The sequence below is a fragment of the Panthera onca genome, chromosome D2 (genome assembly GCF_046562875.1).
Source record: "Panthera onca isolate mPanOnc1 chromosome D2, mPanOnc1 haplotype 2, whole genome shotgun sequence".
Taxonomy (NCBI): Eukaryota; Metazoa; Chordata; class Mammalia; order Carnivora; family Felidae; genus Panthera; species Panthera onca.
The window spans coordinates 48,402,622-48,422,170 of NC_138349.1; the positions used below are offsets into that span (position 1 = coordinate 48,402,622).

The 19,549-nt window shown below is 55.4% G+C and overlaps 1 protein-coding gene across 1 annotated transcript in view; it reads left to right on the top strand.

The window, feature by feature from the left end:
- The window catches only part of ZCCHC24 (zinc finger CCHC-type containing 24), a 63,252-nt gene extending 46,608 nt beyond the window's left edge, over nt 1-16,644 (top strand). Inside the window, exons 3-4 of the mRNA XM_060642357.3 lie at nt 4,573-4,737; nt 12,394-16,644. Coding sequence (XP_060498340.1) covers nt 4,573-4,737; nt 12,394-12,507 — 279 coding nt within the window. The 3' untranslated portion in view covers nt 12,508-16,644. The remainder of the gene's footprint in view (nt 1-4,572; nt 4,738-12,393) is intronic.
- The last annotated feature ends 2,905 nt before the right edge of the window (nt 16,645-19,549 follow it).

Below are 19,549 nucleotides of genomic sequence, written 5' to 3' on the forward strand. Positions count from 1 at the left end.
GTAAGCGTCTCCCCTCTTTGCTCTTCCCTTTGTTCTCCGCCAGCAGCACCACAGAGCTTCCGTGGCCTTCCCCTGTCTTTCTTGGTTCTTCCCTGAAAATTCCAGAAGGTGAAAATACCTAATGCAGTCCCTGTTTTGCCTGCCACCTCCTCCGTCTTTGGGGATAGTGGGCCCACCCTTTACCCAGGTGCCCTCCCATCTTTGGGAGCTTTCCTCCTATGATTTACACCCCCCGGGTCTCAGCCCCAGCCTCTGCATCGCCCCAGAGGCAGCTGCTACCCCTCCCTGCACCAGCCCCAGGAGAAAAATCATCCTGAAATTGCTAATGGTCAGTGAGCACTTGTAATGTCCAGCTGTCAGCTAACACCTTCATATGCATGAATGCCTCCCATCCTTCCAGCAGCCTGGGGAGCGGGCCCTCACCACGATCCTGGTTTCCAGATGAGGAGACCAAGGCACGGAAAGGTTGAGTAACTCACTCGGGGTCCCCCAGATAGTCCCAGCAGAGGCAGAATGTGATCACCGGCACCTGGCCGTGGCATCCATGGTGTGAGCCATGTCCCATGCAGCGGGGTGCCAGTGCCTGGCCTGATGGCAGGGTGGGAATGGGGTGCTGAGGACATCTGGTCCTGCAGGAGGCGGTAGCCCCTGTCCCTGGGCCCTGCCCAGCAGTTCACGCTCCCTGATGGATGGCTCCAGAACGGCTGGTTTTCTAATTACACGGTGTGGTGGTGCTTTCCGACCCTCCCCTCGCTCCTTCCTCTCTTCTGCCTGCTTCTCTCTCTGGTGCACATTCTGTATCATCTTTTTCGTGTGGGTTTCCTTCTGAAGCAGAGACTCTTTGTCGGCTCTGCCCCATTCCTCACCTTTCACTCTGCTGAGTGACCCCAGGATGCCTTGCCCTCTCCCTCTGATACCCTGCCCCCTGCCCTTTGCCCCAGCTGCAGGGCCTGTCAGTTTCTGAGTCCAGAAGCCTGTAGGGCCAGATCCCAGAGTGGGCCTGACTGGTGATGGCCCCCACATTTCCCCCTTCAATCCAGGAGTCTCACATGCTACCATGTGCCTCACCATCCTAAAAGGCACCTTTTAAGTGTAGGTGCCTTTATGAGTGGAGACACCAGGGAAAGAGTGCATCTAGCATTTATTTCAGGATTACTGGGAAGGGAGGCCATAGAAGCTAGAGTTGCTTCGAAGCTGCGGGTACCAGGCACCAGGTAGGAAGGGTGGCACCAGAAGGGGTCAGAGGGACCACCGCACACCCACGGACCTCAGACCAACAGAGCTCAAAGCATAAGTTGACCCCTCTACCGCAATTTGACTGGAGCCTGGATGCCGACTGCATGCTGAGTGCTCCCCTCGGCATAACCAGCCTCCCTCACAGACCTGCCAGTGCTGAGAGCCAGCCCTGCCTTGGAGCTCAGACTGAACGTCCTCCCCAGGATGTAATGGCCGCCAGGAAGGCCAATAAAGATCTAAAGACATTAGGCAGCAGGCCCAAGAGATCAGGGCAGTATTGTTGTCACTTTCTAAATTTAGATTTACACACTCAGTAATATGTCCCTTTTTAGTGATTTGCCTGAAATTCTAGTAGGCTGTCACCAAGTGGTGGTATTGGCTCTTGGGGATAAGAGACACGGTTCCTGAAGGAAGAAATTATTGCTTTACATGCTGCTATTATTCTATATTAGTAAATAATAATAACTAATATTGCTGTTTTATGTATCAGGCACTAAGTGTTCTACATGTATTATCTCGTTTGATCTTCAGAATAGTCAGATGGTGGTTCCTGTCATTATCTTTGCGAGTAACTTGCGTAAGATCACAAAGCTGGGATTTCAGTCCAGAGTCTGTGCTCTTAACCTTTATGCGCTACTTTGTGAATGGGCAATTACCCGGACAAACATGACTATAGAGACGGATCACCCTGTAGCCCAGAGCTTCTTAAACTTAATGGCACTTGGATCCCCTGGGGCTCTTGTTAGAATGCAGATTCCCATTCAGTTGATCTAAGGTGGAGCCTGAGACCATGCATTTATAACAAGCTCTCAGGTAATGCTGCGGATGCCAGTCTAGGACCCACACTTTGAATATCCACAGTGGAGAACGTGTGTTTAAGCCTGTGTCAGACCCAAAGCCTACAAGTGCCAAGTATGTGACGTAAATGCAAGGAGCAGCTGGTTGGAACAGAGACGACACGGAAGATGTGCATTGTGATGGGGCCACTCCTCAGCCTCAGTGAATAGTCACCTGAGAGATTTCTGGACCAATGTGGTCCTATTTCTAGGTGGAATCTCCCGTTTTCTTTTTCTTTTTTAATTTTTTTAAATGTTTATTATTTTTGAGAGAGAGAGAGAGAGAGAGAACACAAGCAGGGGAGGGGCAGAGAGAGAGGGAGACACAGAATCGGAAGCAGGCTCCAGGCTCTGAGCTGTCAGCACAGAGCCCGACGCGGGGCTTGAACTCACAGACCGAGAGATCATGACCTGAGCTGAAGTCAGCCGCTTAATCAACTGAGCCACCCAGGCGCCCCCGAAATGTCCCATTTTCAAATACTGAGGTGACTAATCCAAGTTTATAAAACACCTTGCAGCTTGTACGTGAATGTTCATCGCAGTGTAATTCATAATAGCCCCAAATTAGAAACAACCCAAATGTCTATCATCTGATGAATAAGTAATAAAATACAGCGTGTCCACACAATGGGATAGTATCTGGCAACAAGTTGGAATAAAGGTCTGAGACGTGCTCCTACATGGATGATCCTTAAAAGCATTACACTGAATGAAAGAAGCCAGACACAAGAGGATGATTATTGTGTGATTCCTCGTATATGAACCATCTAGAACAGGGAAATCTCTAGAGACAGAAAGGAGATTGGTGGTTGCCCAGGGCTGGGTAGGGTGAGAAGGGTATAATGGATATAGGGTTTCTTTTTTTTTTTGGGGGGGGGGGGGACAACCAAATGTTCTAAAATTAGATTGCAGTGAGGGTTAATATAAAACTCTGTGAGTATACTAAAACCCACTGAATTGTACACCTCGTACAGGTGAAATGTGGGGTCTGTGAATCATATCTTGTTAAAGCTGCTTAAACCAAAACCAAAAACACCACGCAGGAGAGAATTAGTCTCTTTAATAGATAAAGTGCAGTTACAAGCCAACAAGAAAAATAACAAACCCCAGCAGAAAAAAAAAAGATCACGAAGGACACAGATCAACCCACGTGACACATTAACCAAGGAAGCACAGTGGTTCTTAAATGCACGGGGAATTCTCTCTTGCAATAAAAGACAAGTCAAAGCCACTCTGAGAAGACTTTCTACCTCTTAGACTGGCAACAGTGACAGCGATTCTGGCGAGAAAATGGGACATTAAGTTGGTACCCCTGCAGGGTGGTGGGGGCGGGGGCCGGGGGCAATGCGTCATTATCCTTCAGAATTGAAAGCGGGCATCCCCATTGACACCGCGGTTTAATCTCTGGGGATTTATCCCCCACGCGTCCCCTCACGCGTGCAAAATGTGATACGTACACACACACGCACGCACACACAATTACACATTGTCGCACTGCGATAGCTGAAGAGTGGGAGAACCCAGGTGCTCTGTCGTGGTGCTTGGCGAGCGCCGCAGAGCTCGCATAGACGCCGCGCTGTACAGCTGTTAAACAGAACACGGCAGGGCTGTTTGTACTGATGCAGGGAAGAGGTGTGTTATTGCGTATCTCACAATAATAATATGCCCGAGATAGCTTACTAAGAAAGGGAAGATGCAGAACGGAAGGTATAAGGTGTCCCTCGAGTGAGGGATGGGGACGTGAGTGCGTGTCTATATGTTGTGTATGTTTGTAAATGCAGAACCCATCCCGGGGTGGTGTAAAGAAAATGAAGATAGCCTCCAGGAGGGGAGCTGTGGCCGGGACCAGGGGGAGGGGAGACACACCTTCCGGGTTGCATTCGTTGTGCCTGCGTTGCCTCTCCGATAACCATTTAAGTTTATTTATTATTTGGAGAGAGAAAGAGAGCGCAAGCAGAGGAGGGGCAGAGAGAGAGGAAGAGAGATACAATCCCAAGCAGGCTTCGCACTGCCGGCACGGAGCCTGATGTGGGGCCTGAACCCACGAACCGCGAGACCCGAACCGAAGTAGGACGCCCAACCGACTGAGCCACCCGGGCACCCCCCCCCCCCACACACACACTGCCCAATAACCCTTTAAACCACACCACCGTGTGGCCAAAGAGCACCTGTGTGCGGGTGCATGCGACCACTGGCTGCCTTTTTACGACATCGGAGTCAGAGAAGTAATTCCTGGCCACCATCACACAGTTTGGTCCCCGAAATCTAGAAAGGATGTGTACCCTCCATCGCCTCCTCTGTTCTCTGTCTCCCTTGTGTGGGTCTCCCAGCCTTGGGATCCCGGGTGTGCTCTGGGGGTCGCCCGGTGTTCCCTGGATGGGGACGAAAGGTGTCTGCACATGGAGTGTGAAGGCTGAAGGGGAAGACCGGGCAACCCCTGTAGGGGCGTCAGTTTGGGCCGGTGGACCCCAACGCCCTACGTTTGCTTCCTGTCCTCTAGGCACGCCCCAAAGGCGAGGGTCTGACCCCGTACCAGGGCAAGAAGCGCTGTTTCGGCGAGTATAAGTGCCCCAAGTGCAAGAGAAAATGGATGAGCGGGAACTCCTGGGCCAACATGGGGCAGGAGTGCATCAAGTGCCACATCAACGTGTACCCGCACAAGCAGGTGAGCTGCGGGCGCCGGGAGCGCGGGAGCCACGGCGGGAGGGGCTCTCTGAAGGGCCTCGGGTGTGGGGGAGGGTGACTTTGTCCCTCTTGGGCCTTGGTTTACTCCTTCATATGACAAGGAGGAGACCAGATCTCTCCACGTTGGCCCTTTGTTGTTCTCATCCGAAATGGGGGTGAAGGAGCACCATTTCCCCAGGGAAGGAGGGTAAAGGGGCAATTTCACCAAGACTCTGAGACCGCAGACCCCCGGTGAATTCTTCGGTACTAATGAGCTCGGGGTCCTGTTGTGAGATGAGCGGGGATGTGGGGGGCAGCAGGGCACTCACTCCAGAGAACACGTATCTCGTTCATTTGCTCACTCAGTTGACTCATGCATACAGGACGGCCTCAGTGTACCAGGCACTGAGCGTGGGGCTGGTGGCCAAGGTACACGTGGGCATGCTGGGGCCTGGGGGACAGAGGTGTCATCCCAGGGAGGATGTACTCACTGCAGGCTGCAAAGAGGAGGCCCGTTTACTCTGGGGCCTGAAGGATGGGAGGAAGCCAGACCTATTACAGGCGGGGGACGGCCATCCAAAGAAGACAGTACAGCAGGTGCAAATCCCCCGTGGCCTTAAGGACTTGGGTGGTCAAGGCCCAAACCTAAGTGAAGAATCAGGAGAGCAGGGCAAGAGGAATAGGGTGGGGTGGGGTGGGTGCTCTCTCAAAACCCATGAGGAACAGCACTGTCAGCTTTACTTTGAGATGATTATTCTGGGTGTGTGCAGAGATTAGTCTTGGTGGGGCTGGCTAATCAAAAGTGAGGAGTCCAGTGGGAAAGCCATGCCATCCCGTGTGTGCTGGGAAAGGTCTGAACCTAGGAGGTGGCCTTGGACCTGAGTCCAACACAAAATGTCACCGGATTGGATGTGGGAGGTGAGGGAGAGGCAGGAATCCAGGAGAACTATCACCCTTGAGTGGAGGGAGTACGCTTACTGAGGTGGGCATCCTGGGCTGGGGGCAGGGCAGGGTGAGACCTAGGCATCCCAGATAAAAGCAAAAGTCCTCTGATACACATGTTACATTTGAGATGTTCCTGAAAAATCTAAGTCCGGACGTCAAGAAGGCAGTCGGATTTATTTTGAAGCTCATATGAGAAGTCACAGTGGCTTCTACATACTTGGTTATCATGGACTTAGAGGTATGTAGGAAGTGGATGAGATTTCCTGCAGAATGTAGACAAAGTAGAGACAGAATTCCCCAGTCCATGTGTTGGAGAATCCCAGCACTGGGGGCTCAGCTGGAGGGGAAGGATCCATCATGGAGCAGAACCGGGGAGCATGGAGTCCTGGAGGTCGGGGGGCGGGGGGCGGTGTACCGTTCAAGTGGGCAGGTGTGGTTGGTGCAGAGATGTCTGGTATAATGGCCATGGCCAAGTGCCCTGGAGATTTGGCAACACGGAGGTGGTCCTCAAATGACATGCACATCTCGTTGAACTGCACCTAAGGTCTGAGAACCACTAAGCCGGTGCCCTGCAGGTCAGGCGTTAAGGACAGAGTGGAGACGTCGATTCTTAGTGGACGTGTCGTCTGGGGCCGTGGCTGTGGAGCCATGACAGGGGTTGGAGGGGTCCGTTGGGCCAGGCTTCATTGTCTACTCCCTCAAGGGGGGTTGATTGTAGAGAGAAGCAGCGATAGGGGCAGTAGCCACGGGAGGGCGGGTGGCATTGAGGTGGGTGTTATGGAGACGGGAAGTCCTGGAGCATGTTACAGGCAAGTGAGAAGGATCCAGAAGGAAGCAAAGGGCTGATGATACGGGAGCAAGGGGGGTGATGCCTTACCATGGCACGGGGGGGGGGGGGGGGGGACGTGGGAGTGGTCAGGAAGGTTGGTGGGTTTGATGGCACAAAGAAGAGGAGCTTCACTTCCAAGGCTTCCGTCTTCTCTCTGAAATGGGACAGGAGGTTTTCAGGAGAAATGAGAGTGAGGAGGGGTGTGGTGGCCTCGGGGAAGGACGGAGGAAATGGGCCTCCTAGAGAAATCTAGCTGCGTCCCAGGCCCGGGGAGGTGTGAGGTTGTAACTGGCGCCATCAGCCTGGTTCTGTGACTTGCTCCAGCAGGGTCACGGGGCAGGCGTGGGCCAGAGTCAGTGGACGGGGGCAGAGGTTTGCCAGGACAGTGATTCAGAGGGAGGAAGGCTGAAGAGCTGGCATATTTGGAGAAGTGTGATCGTGCGTGGTCCTGGGATGTCAGCCGGATGGCCGGGAAGGGAGGCCAGAAGGGCCCTAATGGGAAGGGAGGATGCGGTGGGGCCCAGGCCGGGTGGAGCTGCACAGAGAGCAGCTCTTGGTCTGAAGACCAAGTCCAGGGTGTGGCCAAGGGGGCAGTGGGAGAGAAGGTCACGTTGACGATGGCGTGGGGGCACTAAGGAGCCAGGGCTAGGGCCAGTCCTCCCCGTGTGGGCCGAGTCACCAAGAAGGATGGCAGGAGCAGAGGGGTGGAGGAGGTGGGCCAGGAAGGGAGGTGGGCTTTGAGGCTCTTGGGGAAGGCTCCCGTGAGGCACTGATGTTGGCTGAGCTGTGGTGGAGGCTTGCAGGGGGCTGCATGGGGGTGGCCGAGCTGGAGGGAACAGCATGAGCGAAGTGGGGAGGCCAGGGTCAGGCACAGAGCACTGGCGGAGCTGAGGGGTGAAGCAGAGGTGGGATGGGGCGGGCCGCCTGGGACTGGCTCGGAGGCCACGGTGTGGAGTTTGGGCTTTATCCTGTTAGCGCACGTGGGAGCCATCTGAGAGGATTCTCCTGATTGAAACATCTTGTGATTTTATGACCCTCATGCTGGCCTCCATTGCCTCTGTTTGCAGACCTCCCCACCCCCTCCCCCAAGGGTTTCTGTGGTTCCCATCAACCACACTATGACAGGTGGGCAAGGAGACTCAAAGCTGGCCATCAAGGTCCAGCAGACGGGGGTCTCCTTAGGGGCAGAGCCTAGCCCACATCCTAACGGCAAAGAGGGGGGCACCCAGGCCCAGGAGTGCCAAGACAGGCCTGGTGACCCGGTGGGTGGGCCTAGTGTTTGGGGAGCACATCCAGGGAATGGGGCCAGGAGTGGGCAGTTCAAAGGAGACAAGGCGTCCTGGTTCCTGATTTCCCGGCAATTCCTGAGGTCGGAGACGCCAGTCCAAAACACCTTTCCCACCATGTGTGACAATGATCACACTACCTTGTGGGTTGAACTCCTCGCTCCCAGGGGCACTTGGGGCATGGCCAGTGCTGTTCAGAGGGGTTCATTCCTTCTCTCATGGACCCACTTGGCTGAGGGCTCCTCCGGGGCCAGATCTGTGCAGGTGCTGAAGGACGACCAAGTTCAGGGCTTCTAGGCCTTCCCTTCTCCAACTGCAGCGACGGGATTCAATCGGACAGGGTTAGCAACTGGCATTTAGGGAAACTCTGGCCCGAATCATCCTCTGGGCATCATCTGCTGAGTCCCTACACACCCCTCATGTATACTCTGTCCTCAGACGGGGTGTTCTGTTCATCCATATTTCACAGGGAGGAGAAGCAGGGCCCTGAGAAGCCCCGTCTTCTTCCCAAGGTCCCCAGGTGGGAAATGGGGTTGAACTTGCCTCTGTGCTTGGAGACGGTCTGTTGAAGTGCTGGGGGGCCCAGGCCTGAGGCCAGGCGGGAGTCAGTATGTGTCTCAGCTCAGCTGCACAGGCACTGGGTGTGCCGGAGCGAAGGGTTCAGCGTGCTCCTGGGGGCGGGAGGGAGAGAGGAGGCTGCAGGTGGGTCCCCGTGATGGGAGAGGGCAAGGATGGGAAAATTATAACCGTACTTAATACCCGTCATCCTCTCAGCTACCCCACGAGGTCAGCACTGCTGTCTTTCCTTTCTACAGAGGGGGAAACGGAGGCAAGGGGTGTAAGTGATTGTCTCAAGGTCCGTAGAGAAGCTGGGTTTCATGAAGAGGGATCAAGTTTGGGGCCAGAGGGAAAGGGGAGCACGGAGGCCACGTCACGGTGGCGGGCTGGGCTGGGGAGCCCCCAAGGGGGCTCAGCTGCACGGGTCAGGGCAGGACTTGGGTCGGTGCTGGGGGTCTGGGAGGCTCACTTGGTCCTTATGATGCCCATACCCTCTGCAACCTGAGCAGAGAGGCACGGTCTCGCCCACAGGCCTGAGGCCAGGGTGCCAGCCTCCCTGCAGTGGCTCCAGCCTCCTCGGCCCCTGCCCCTGTATTGCCCTAGCATCCGGCAGGGCAGGGCTCCTCGCTCCTTCCACGAGGAAGGAGCCGCCATCCCCAGGCCAGCTGTGCTTTGGAGCATCCTGCCACACTCAGTCTCAGCGCAGCCCCCCACGGGCACCCCTATACTCAGGCTCAGTCTCTGCACTGGTACCCAACCCAGAAGGATCCTCCGGAAACATGTGGCTTTGCTCTTCCCCTCTCCGTCTGTCAGCCCTATTGGTTGAACCCTGCTGTGTGCAGTAGGGAAACTGAGGCCCAGAGAGACCACAGGGCTTGAGCAAGCCCCTCAGCCAGGCAATGTTAAGGGGGCCTAGGACCCAGTGTCCCAGCACCTAGCATCCCCAATCTCCTCTCCTGGACTCTACGAACTTTTCACCTGGCTCCTCTGTCTCTGAGGGGTTGCAGGCTGGGTGGGGAGGGGCATGTCCCCACCCGCCTCCCCAGCAATCAGGGGCCTTTGAAGAGCTCAGAGGAAGATTTGGGGCCCTCGCCACACCCCCCCCCCCCCAGGCCCCCATGGCGGAGAGGAGCTGCTTTATTTCTTCTGCCCCCTGAGCTCTGACCTGTGGGGCATCCATCCCCTGAGAACCCTCCGGTTCCCTCTCCTCCCTCTCCTGCCACATCTGTTTCCCGTCAGGCTCCGGCTGCGGCTCCCCTGCCCCCTAGGAGAAGAAAACACTGAAGGGCTCTGCCTCCCTGCTGGGGGGTGGGGGCAGCCCTGGGGTGGTCCATCCCAGCAGCTGAAGGTTTTCCTTCCACAGAGGGGAGTCATCCTGGCGGCTCCCCCCCGCCCCCACCCTGCGCCCTCCACTCAGCGGAGCCCCGACCCATGGAGGGAAGGGAAAGGGACACTGATAGGGTCACGGCCAAGGAGGAGGGATGGGGAGGGTATCGCAAGGGCGTTTCCACGGGGACTCAGCTGGATCCCTCGCTCCCAGCCTGCCCCCAGTCCTACATCACACTAATAATAGCAACAATGATATGTGACATTAATACTGGCCAGCACTTTGGTTTTCACGTGCCAGCTAACTTGGCATGTATTAACTCATTTACTCTTCACAACCACCTTACAAGTAGGTGCCCTTATTAGCCCCATTTTGTAGAAGAGGGCGTTGAGGCACAGAGAGGTTAAGGAACTTCTGGAGGTCACACAGCAATTGCTAAGTCTCGCAGAGCTTGACTTGATGGTTATACAGTGCTTTAAGACACCGACTTCTCTCTCTATCACGCATACAGTGTATGTTATTGACCTCCCGCCCAGGTTACAGAAGGGCACGTTGAGGCTCCGGAGGAGAAAGTTGTTGTCCAACAGCCCTGGGCAGATAGGTGAAGCTGCAGGCCCCAGGGCAAGACCCTTAATGTCTTGGGGCCTCAGTTTCCTCATCTGTAACATATGGGGAGAGTAATGTGCCCCTCCCAGCCAGGCTGTCAGGTGGGATGGTATGATTTGTGTGGCAGTGATTTGCAAGGTGTAAACCATGGGGGGGGGGGGGGCAAGAGTGGCCTCAGGCCTGCCTATTGTGGAATCTCTGGCCCCACCTGGAAGGCTGGTTCAAGGAGGGGCCCCGGCCAGCATGAAGAGTTGGGGAGGAGAGCTAGAAACCAGGCTGAGTTGATCTGGATGAGGGGAGATCTCAGGACTACCTCTCTCAGGCCTGTGGGAGCCAAGCGGAGAGTGTGTGGCCCCTGTGTGGCTGTGATGACAGGTGGACGTATAGGGACCCAGAGTTCAGCTCAAGGTCAGGGAGCCCTTCTTTCAGCCAGGGAGCTTGGCCAGCAGGGAGGTCCTCGGCCCTGGCTCGCCCATGGGGTGCTGTTGGTATTTAGGAGATGCCTAGGAGAGCAGGTGATGGGGCCTTCACAGGCCTTCAAGCTTGGAATCGTGGCTTCAATGACCCTTTCTTTACCTGGTGGGTATCCCCTTCCCATTAATAATCATAACAAGCAACATTAATAGTTTTTATCTGCTATGCTCTTTCTACTCACTGAGATGTAACAACAGCCCCATGAGAAAAGTGTTATCAATGTCCCCTTCTGGAGACGGGGAGACTGAGGATCAGAGGGTTGGTGGCTTGCCCAAGGTCACACAGCTTGTAGGTGGTTCAAGCCCGTATCTGACACAAAGCCAAACTCTTTCTCCTCTCCCCTGGCCAGGAAAGCCAGTCATCTCACAACCCCTTGAGACAAGGCCAAGGCTCCCGTCCTTTTTTGCAGGCTTTCTCTGTGTGGCTCTAGGCTTGAAAGTGCAGAGGTGGGTTTTATGACCCTTGGATCAGAACCCTGCCCATCCGCAGTCCCCATGGTTCATCTCCTAGACCCCCGTGACTCTTCCATTTCCCAGACCCCTGCGAGTGTCAGCTTCGGGCCAGGTATTGGGTAAAGCCAGTGCACTACTTTTGAGAGGTTCGTGGTCTGCCCAGGAGGCAGTGCTCACCCTCAGCTTCCCTCCAGGGCCATCCCTGGTCACGGTCACTGGCACCGAGGCTCCCTGGCCTCACACCAGCCTGCAGTTCTTGCTCCCTGTCCCCAGCGTGTGGGTCCCAGCTGGCTTCCCTTGAGTCCCCCCAGATCCATGCAGGGGACTGTTCTGCAGGAGGGGGCTCTGGGCTGAGGCTTCGCCTGCCAGCCACGAAACTATCTGCTTCAAGAGGTGTGCCTAATAGCCTCCGTAAAATTTCCAGGGGAACAAATCTTTCCTGGCTTTTGAGTACCAGGACAGGAGAGTGAGAGGGAGCTGGAAGCTCCCTATGTCACAGACGTATTCTCGTACGTGCCTCACGCTGCTTAGCGTACAAACATCCAGACATCTGATTCCTCCCACGGCCCCACAGACGAGGTGCAGTGATGGCCCACTTTACAGGTGCGGCAACTGAGGCTCCCTAAAATCATATAGTGAAGTTCTGATCATTTGGCCACTCAACGGACAGTACCAGGCCTTGGGATGAGGGGCATTGGCTGCTAACCTCACGGAGCTGAGGTCTCATCCACCCTAACCCCGAAGCATGGGAGTGACAAGCGGCCTGGCGAGGAGCACTGGGTGTGTTGGAAATCAGGAGACTGGGCTTGGGTCTTCCTTGCTCTGGGCCTCGGTTTCCTCACCTGGGTGATGTCTGTGCCCCACTGTCCCGCCTCTGTCCTGGGCTTGCTCCGAGAGTCCTGGGGGAGGGCACGGTGGCGTCTAGACTAGTCGCTCGGGTACAGGAGCCCCTCCCACTGCCCAGCCCCAGCCCAGGACACGCACCTGCAACAGGCCAGAGGCAGGAAGGGCCCAAGCGCCTAGGCAAACAACCTCTGTGACTACAGGCTCGCTCTCTGGGCACCCCCTCCCCGTCTGTCTGTCTGTCTGTCTGGTACTGTCCCTCGCTGCGTCTGTCTCACTCTCCCTGCTTCTGTTTGTGTTTCTGTCTTTCTCTCCACTCCCTCCTTCCTCTCTGCAGAGACCCCTGGAGAAGCCCGATGGCCTGGACGTGTCCGACCAGAGCAAGGAGCACCCCCAGCACCTCTGTGAGAAGTGCAAGGTGCTGGGCTACTACTGCCGCCGAGTGCAATGAGCCGCCGCCAGCTGCGCCCACAGCCACCTTCCTGCCAGCCAGAGACCACGCCCCCTCCCTGTGTCTCTCCGTGCTGCGTGCGTGGGGGCGGGGCCTCGCAGCCTTACCGGCCTAGGCAGGGGGCGTCTTAGGTTCTTGTCTCGCGTGTGTTGACAAACAGTGTTACTGACATAGCTGCCCCCACAGAAAGCCGGGTCTCTGGGACTCTCTACAGGTGGGCCTGGGGTCTGTGCAGAAGGGGCAAGGGTGAGCGGAGGTCAGTACACAGGACCCCATAAAGCCCTGGGTGTCCCCTGCAGGGTCCCTTCCTCTGAGACTCCCTTTAGGCTGAGCAGCCTTGCATTGGCCACAAGTGCACTAAATTTACTGTGAATCCCAAAGCCTGCAGGGGACTGTCTCCCCAGGACTACCCAGGCCTCCTTCTCTACCCAGAACCTTCCAGTCTGCCCTGAGTGCAAAGCCACTCAGAGAGCCCTACTTTTCTGTCCTGTTTGTGTCAGCAATCCTGGCGAGCTGACACCGGTTCTAGCAGCTGCTGGGGAGTGGGCATCTCTGCCCCCTGCCCACCATGAGCCCCAAACCCGACTGCCTCTGACATCATTAGCATTGCAAACCCTAGACCCAGAGGTCAGGGACAGGGAGGCACTGAATGTTGGACAGCGTTCCACGGTGTGACCTGGGGCATATCAGACAATGCCTCCCCTGCCCCCCACCGCACGTGTTTTCCACTTGGGATTGGATTTTGTGCTTGGATTTTGTCAGGCCCATTCCCTACCCTTTTCTTTCACCTCCCCCCAACACTAGGGGCCACCTCCTGATCGAGGCTGAAGGGCCCGGTGGGGAAGGCACTCTGGCAGGACAGACTCAGGCCTGGTGTCCTGGAGACCTGGGTTCAAATGCTGGCCCTGCTGCTGACACACTACGTAGCCTTGGGAAGAACTTCTCATCTCCGGCCCTCAGTTTCCCCACTAGTTAAGTGAGAGAGTGACTCCAGAGAGCAGAGGCCCGTTTCAGTGCTGGGATTCACATGGAGCCTTATTTGGAGAGGCCGTCCAAGTCCCAGACTGCACACCGCCACCCATCAGTCACTTAGGTGAGAATTGAGGGGCGCCAGTCTTCTCGTCACCCCCTGTCACCCCCGCCCCGCCTGAGGTCCCCCATCCCTGCAAAAATGAGGGAGAAGGATCCCCTGTCACACTTGGCAACCCCGATGTAAGCTACAGAACTTCTCATTTATAAAATGGGGACAATGATTTCCTACCTCCCAAGGGAGCAGGGAGGCCTCTGGGCAAGTCACGTTGGTCAGAACGCTGTCCTGGCTGGTGGGAGGGATCACGCTCCCTTCTCTTCTCTCTCCCCCGTGAGAAGTCCTAATTTTGTTGTCCCATCATCCTTCCTTTCTCCCAGGGAGAGGGAGAGAGCCATCTGTCAGGACTGGGTCACTTGATTTTGCCCCAACATCATGCCTCTGTGGGAAAAAAAAAAAAAAAAAATCAGACCATGAAATGGGCCTGAAATTCAGTGTTTACCGTGGCTCAAGGTCACCCAACGGGTGCCCAATCGCCTTTTGTTTTCAAATGAAAATGCTGTGTACGACTGAGGAGTTACAGTGAAGTGTTAACCAGGGGTCCAGGGAGCACGTTGAAGAGACGGAGTGAGTGTATTTGCAGCCAGGGGGGCTGCAGGGTAGATATCAGGGGGCCATGCCCTCTGAGCACTTAACAAGAGTGTGTTAGTTCCAGCCCGAGCCCTGTAGCCGCCTCCCTGCCGCCCACAGGGGCAGAATGCCCAGGAACCGACTGTGAACACCCTCCCCTTCCACTGGGAATGCCACTGAGGGATCCCTCCCAGCTGTCTCCTGTCTTCTCCATGGTGTCAAGGTGAGCTGGAGTCATCCTGGCCCAAGGCTCTCTGTCCCCAGGGAGAAGCTGTTGCTGTCAGTCATTCTAGAGCACTGCTGAAGGTAGTGTCCGCGGTGGTGGGCAGTGAGCTTGTCTCTGCTGTGAGGACCGGGATCCAGCCCTTCCGGGGACCTGGCCCCAGAGGGGGACCCTGGCCCTAGGATGCCCGGAGCCTGCCGACTGTCCCACAGCGGTGGGGAAGGCCCACACCCTAAAAAGAACCCAGGCTCCAGACCGCTGGAGTCCACGGGCCAGTAGGAAATGGGATATCACCCCAAAGTGACCTTTCCAGTGGGCTTATCCAGCTGGCAGTCTTTGCCCCTGCCTTCTATGCAGAGCTGGCTGGCGTGGGGGCCGGGCCCTCCTGCCCCAAAGCAGCCTCTCTGTGTACCCCCTGCTCCTGCACGGCTCTGGCTGAACTGGGGAGCTCTCTATGGGCGGCAGAAGCCACTGTTGTCGAGGCCGGGTACTGCGAGGACGAAGTGCTCAGAGGGCCTGGGAGCCCAGGAGACAAGAAAGCGTGTGGTTTGTACGTTCAAAAGGGACAATCGCTGGCAGTTAGTAGATCTAGTGATCTAGTTGAGAGAGAACAGTGTTTAACCCGTATGAAGTATTCGATAGCTCTACTTGTGAATTTGTATTTATTTTGAGTTATACTTGACACGATTCCTTTTTTTTTTTTTTTTTAAGAAAAATACTATGTGTGTATTTTGAAAAGAAAATTCATAGATGTTAAAATTTTTTCTGGTTACCAATTTTTCTCACAACACTGAATTTGTTACCTTCTCCCGAAAAATCTCGACAGTGATTTTTGTCTGTATATATTTGAGGGGGCTTTTTTAAAAAAAAAGAAAAAAGAAAAAAGAAAAAATATAATTGCTTGATCTTTGAGATTAAAAAAAAAAAACAAAAAGAGAGGCATTTTCAAACCTTTGGAGATTTCAGGAGGGCAGTAGAATATCAAACGAAGATTTCTGGAAGTATTTTGCAAACCTTTCTGGTTGAGCTGCAAGAAAATATTTATGGTGATAACTTTTCTCTTTTTTCCTGTTGTTGGTTTTTTGTTTCGTTTTGTTTTTGGTTTGATTTTTTTTTTTTTTTTACTATGCTTTGATCTGTAAAAAGTATGCAACTGAACTACATTAAGAAGGAAATATTGTCTACATAGAATATTATATGAAGTTGGTACATAATTCTGATGAGGAAAAAAAAATCTTTGCAATTCTTTAAGCCATATTGTTGTTATTCTGTGTTGTTTTCCTTGGATGAAAATATCAGTATTAAGTGGCCAAGCATATTATCCAAGTGCTTAGACTTATTAATATGTTCGTGTCCTGTATTTATACATATGTGTATTTTGGAAAGTATTGCTTTTTTTTAAGGGAAGCTATTATTAGATAACATAGCCGAAAAGGGAATAGTGACCCCTTGGAGCCTCTTCAGCTGAGGATAACAAACACAGCATTGTAATCCATTCTCTTGCACCTTCTTATTATTATCTTGTTATTATGGTTATTAACTTTGTAGGGGGGCAGGGAGTGGGCCAGGGGAAGAGGGGCGTATCAGTATCACAGAGCCAGCATATTATCACTAACCGGCCCCTCCATGATTGGCCAGAGCCGAAGATGGCCTCCTTGGCCTGGTGGAGGGCTCGGGTCAGCAGGGCCCAGCAGGGAAGACGAAGCAGGAGGCAGACTTCTTTGGACGCCCCTCTTTGGAGTTTTGCCGTCTGAGCCACGCCTCTGGGCCCCATGCTCTTTGAACTTGGATTTGTCAGCCGGAGCCCTTACACCTGCCCTCCAACATCTAATAGACTTGAATCTACTCTAAATGAATATTTAATCCAACATCACTACATTGTAGCCCAGTGCAAGAACTAACCCTGAAGTTTGGGAGGCGTTCCGGCCTTCAGGGAGGTGGTTGAGCTGTCCCCCAGGGGCTGGTGGCAGAAGGGCTCATCGCTGTCTGTTGCCAGCCTCGCCGTTGGACCTCCTCCACTCCCGTGTGGTGACCCTGTCCGTGTCTGTATCTGTTAATATGTGTGTGTCCAGCTAAAGAGACAAACAGAACCCGTGGGCCCAGCTCGGAGGGTGTGCGGAGAAGGCTCCCGGCCTCTCTGAAGGGCTGCCCTCGGGATGGCATTCCGTTGTGTGCCTTATTCCTGGAAAATCTGTATACAGCTTGCCTATAGCAATATAGCCTTTTCATGCTGTATTAAAAGAACTTTTAAAAGCGAGAGAGGCTCATGGGTTTTGTTGTTGACACAGAGCATCGGTGGGGAGCTGGACGTTTTCACAGATGTGTGAAGTCAAGTGGGTGGGTGGGGGGGTCTTCTAGCTGCCTTTCTGCTGTCCCGAATCTGGGTCATCTTGTCCCTGCCCTGCCTCCATGCTGTGGATCTGCCTTCTCCCAGCCCCTCTGCCCCACAGTAGACGCTCTCTCCAGAGGGAGGGCCCTCCCCAAGTTGGGCCCCAGACTGGGCGAGATTGTCAGCACATTAGGTCACACGTTAGCTCAGCAATGGGACTCCCGGGTGACCATATATAGGAGTGAATCTCCCTTGGAGGCAGCAGCCCTAGGCCCCAAAGCCGTGACCACACTGGGGCTTCTTGCCAAGACCAGAATTCGGGACTCACACACTGGGCATCACACCATGAGAAATCTGAAGTGTCCCTGGCCTCTTGGCAAGTCCCCAGGAGAGGGAACAGAGAGGGTCTCTCTTCTGAGCAAGGTCAGGATGAGGCCGGGCTGTCACAAGGTGGGGTTCTTGCTGAGAGCCACGGACGGGAAGTCATGGCTCTTAAGAAGCCACCTGCACATGGGGGCCCTTCCCTATTCACCAGAATCACTATGGGAGCTACAGTCCCACCCCAGAGACGCTTGAGAAATTGGCCTGTGTCCTCAGGATTTTAAAGCCCCCAGATGAGTCCAATGTACAAGGCCAAGAAATGCCAGCAACGGTCCCTCATGGTCCTGTGGGGTCAGTGGTGATGTCAGCACGGAGGCTGGTGGGCAGACGGTCCCGCCGCACTCCATCCACAGCTCCAGCCAATTGCTGCCATCTGAGAATAAACTACTTGGGCTGGAAACCCAGGTTGTTATGTCAAATTTTCCAATTTTAAATTTTGGCAACGAGTTTACTGAAATTTTAAATAGTACATAGGTCAAGTCGTGTGTCTGTGGGCTAGCCTTTGCCTCCAGACTGCAGCCTCTGGGACAGAGCAGAGAAAAAGTGTGGGTCCTTGGGATCAGGGACCACAGTGGGGGAGGAGCGGGGAGCAGGCAGGAGCAGAGATCCCCGGCTCCAGAAGCAGGGAATGCTCCCCCTGTGTTATCTGGAGTGCACCGTGAGTCCCAGAAGCCACCAAGTCTCCTCTTGCTGCTTATGGGCATGCTCACCCCCAGGTGCCACCCTCGGGGGGAGCGAAGTGGCAGGCGGGGACAGGGTCAGCCTGAACTGGCTGGTGGGTGTCCCTACAGCCAAGCAGGTGAGTGGAGAGGGGACCCAACCCCAACACGGTAGGAGGAGGAGAGAATTCTCACCTGTCGGCAGTAGGCACCCCCCTCCCCCCAGCCAGCAGCAACAGAGGGGTGCTGGCCTCCCCGTTGCAGATCTGTACAGGTGTGAGGACTGGAGTCCTGGTCTGTCAGAGTGCCCCTGTGCCCAGCAGCCCCGCCTCCCCCGGCTGTGCGAAGCTGAGAAGTTCCTCTGCCTCTCTGAGCCCCAGCTCCCCCAGGGATAGTATGCAGATAGGATGGCTCAGTGAGCACCAGGCCCAGTGCGTGGCTTGCCACCGGTGGGGGGCGGGGGAAGGGGGTCCCTGGAGACGTGGATCTCTTGCTCCCATTGTCTGTGGCTCAGGCAGAAACACCTTGTCAGAGATCACACAGGAAATCAGAGGGGGGGACCAAGCCTCCCACCCTCGGCACCCATTGCGTGCTGGGGCTGAGGCTTCAAGGTTAACATTCGGGGATCTGCCCTGTGTGTCAGTGTGCATGCGCCCCTGTGTTTGTTTTGCTTTGTTTTCCGTGGAAAGAAAACAAACCCGAGGCAAACACAGCCTGCATTTCGACATCTCCCGGAGCTGTGGAAACCAGTAATTCCCCTGGACAGGAAGGATTTCCGGTTAGACTTAATGTCCATGTCCAGAGGCAGCTGGCCGCAAGGGCCCGGGGAGAGCAGAGTCCACCTCAGGGGACAGGAGAGGACGGCCCAGCTCTGGGCCTGCCCCTGCCCCCCCCCCCCGCCCCCCATGCCCACACCCCCCACATTTCTGTCTGGGCGAAGTTGAGGCCCCCAGGAAGGAAGGCTCGCCCGAGGCCACCCAGTGGGCACGTGGTGGTGCCAGGGTTCAAACCCCGAGTCCTCGCTCCCAGGGCAAGGTTGTGGAGGCAGAACTGGGGCTGAGCCCAAGGCAGCACCCTGCCCCCAGGCCTTGGTGCACGGAGCCCCCTCGGTGCCTGCTCCAGACACAGGGGAGGGAGACCAGGCGCGCTCAACCACCCTACCCCTTCCCATCTCAGCTCCAGCACCACCGGGAGCCCTTGGGCCCCCCGTGTGACCTAGACAAGGCTCCTAGAACCACTGTCTTCCCAGAATGTGTGATGTGGGGCTGCCGCGTCCCTATCTATGTGTCGGGGCCATCAAGACACGCTTGCAGGCCGCAGTGGACATGCTCCGTGATGGCCCTTCTCTTCCCGCTGGGCCCCCACGCTTGGAGGCTGGGCCAGGCAACCGGCCGGCCACAGGCCCGTGTCTTCCCTGGCTCTGTGGTCCCATGTGTGCTCCTAACAGTCGTAGCAGGAGCCAGGACAGGGAACAATATTGCCAACACGGCAGGTGGAGAAATGGAGGCCCAGGGAGCGCTGTGGCGCCCAAGACTGACAAGTGGGGTCCTCTGCCGAGCACTCTGACCTCCACACTGTGCTATTTCTGATTCTGACGAGACACTCCCAGTGGATTTCCCAGCGGCTGGAGCTGGGGCTGGGTCCCACGATGAGCAGAGAGTCAGGCCCCAGCCTGCCCTCTCTCCTTGGCCTGGGAAACCCAGGGTCAGGCATCCAAATACCGGCCCAAGCTGCTCCCTGGCCAGTGCTGCCTGGGCCGGGCTCCCCCACAGCCTTTGGGAGAGAGAGAAGGG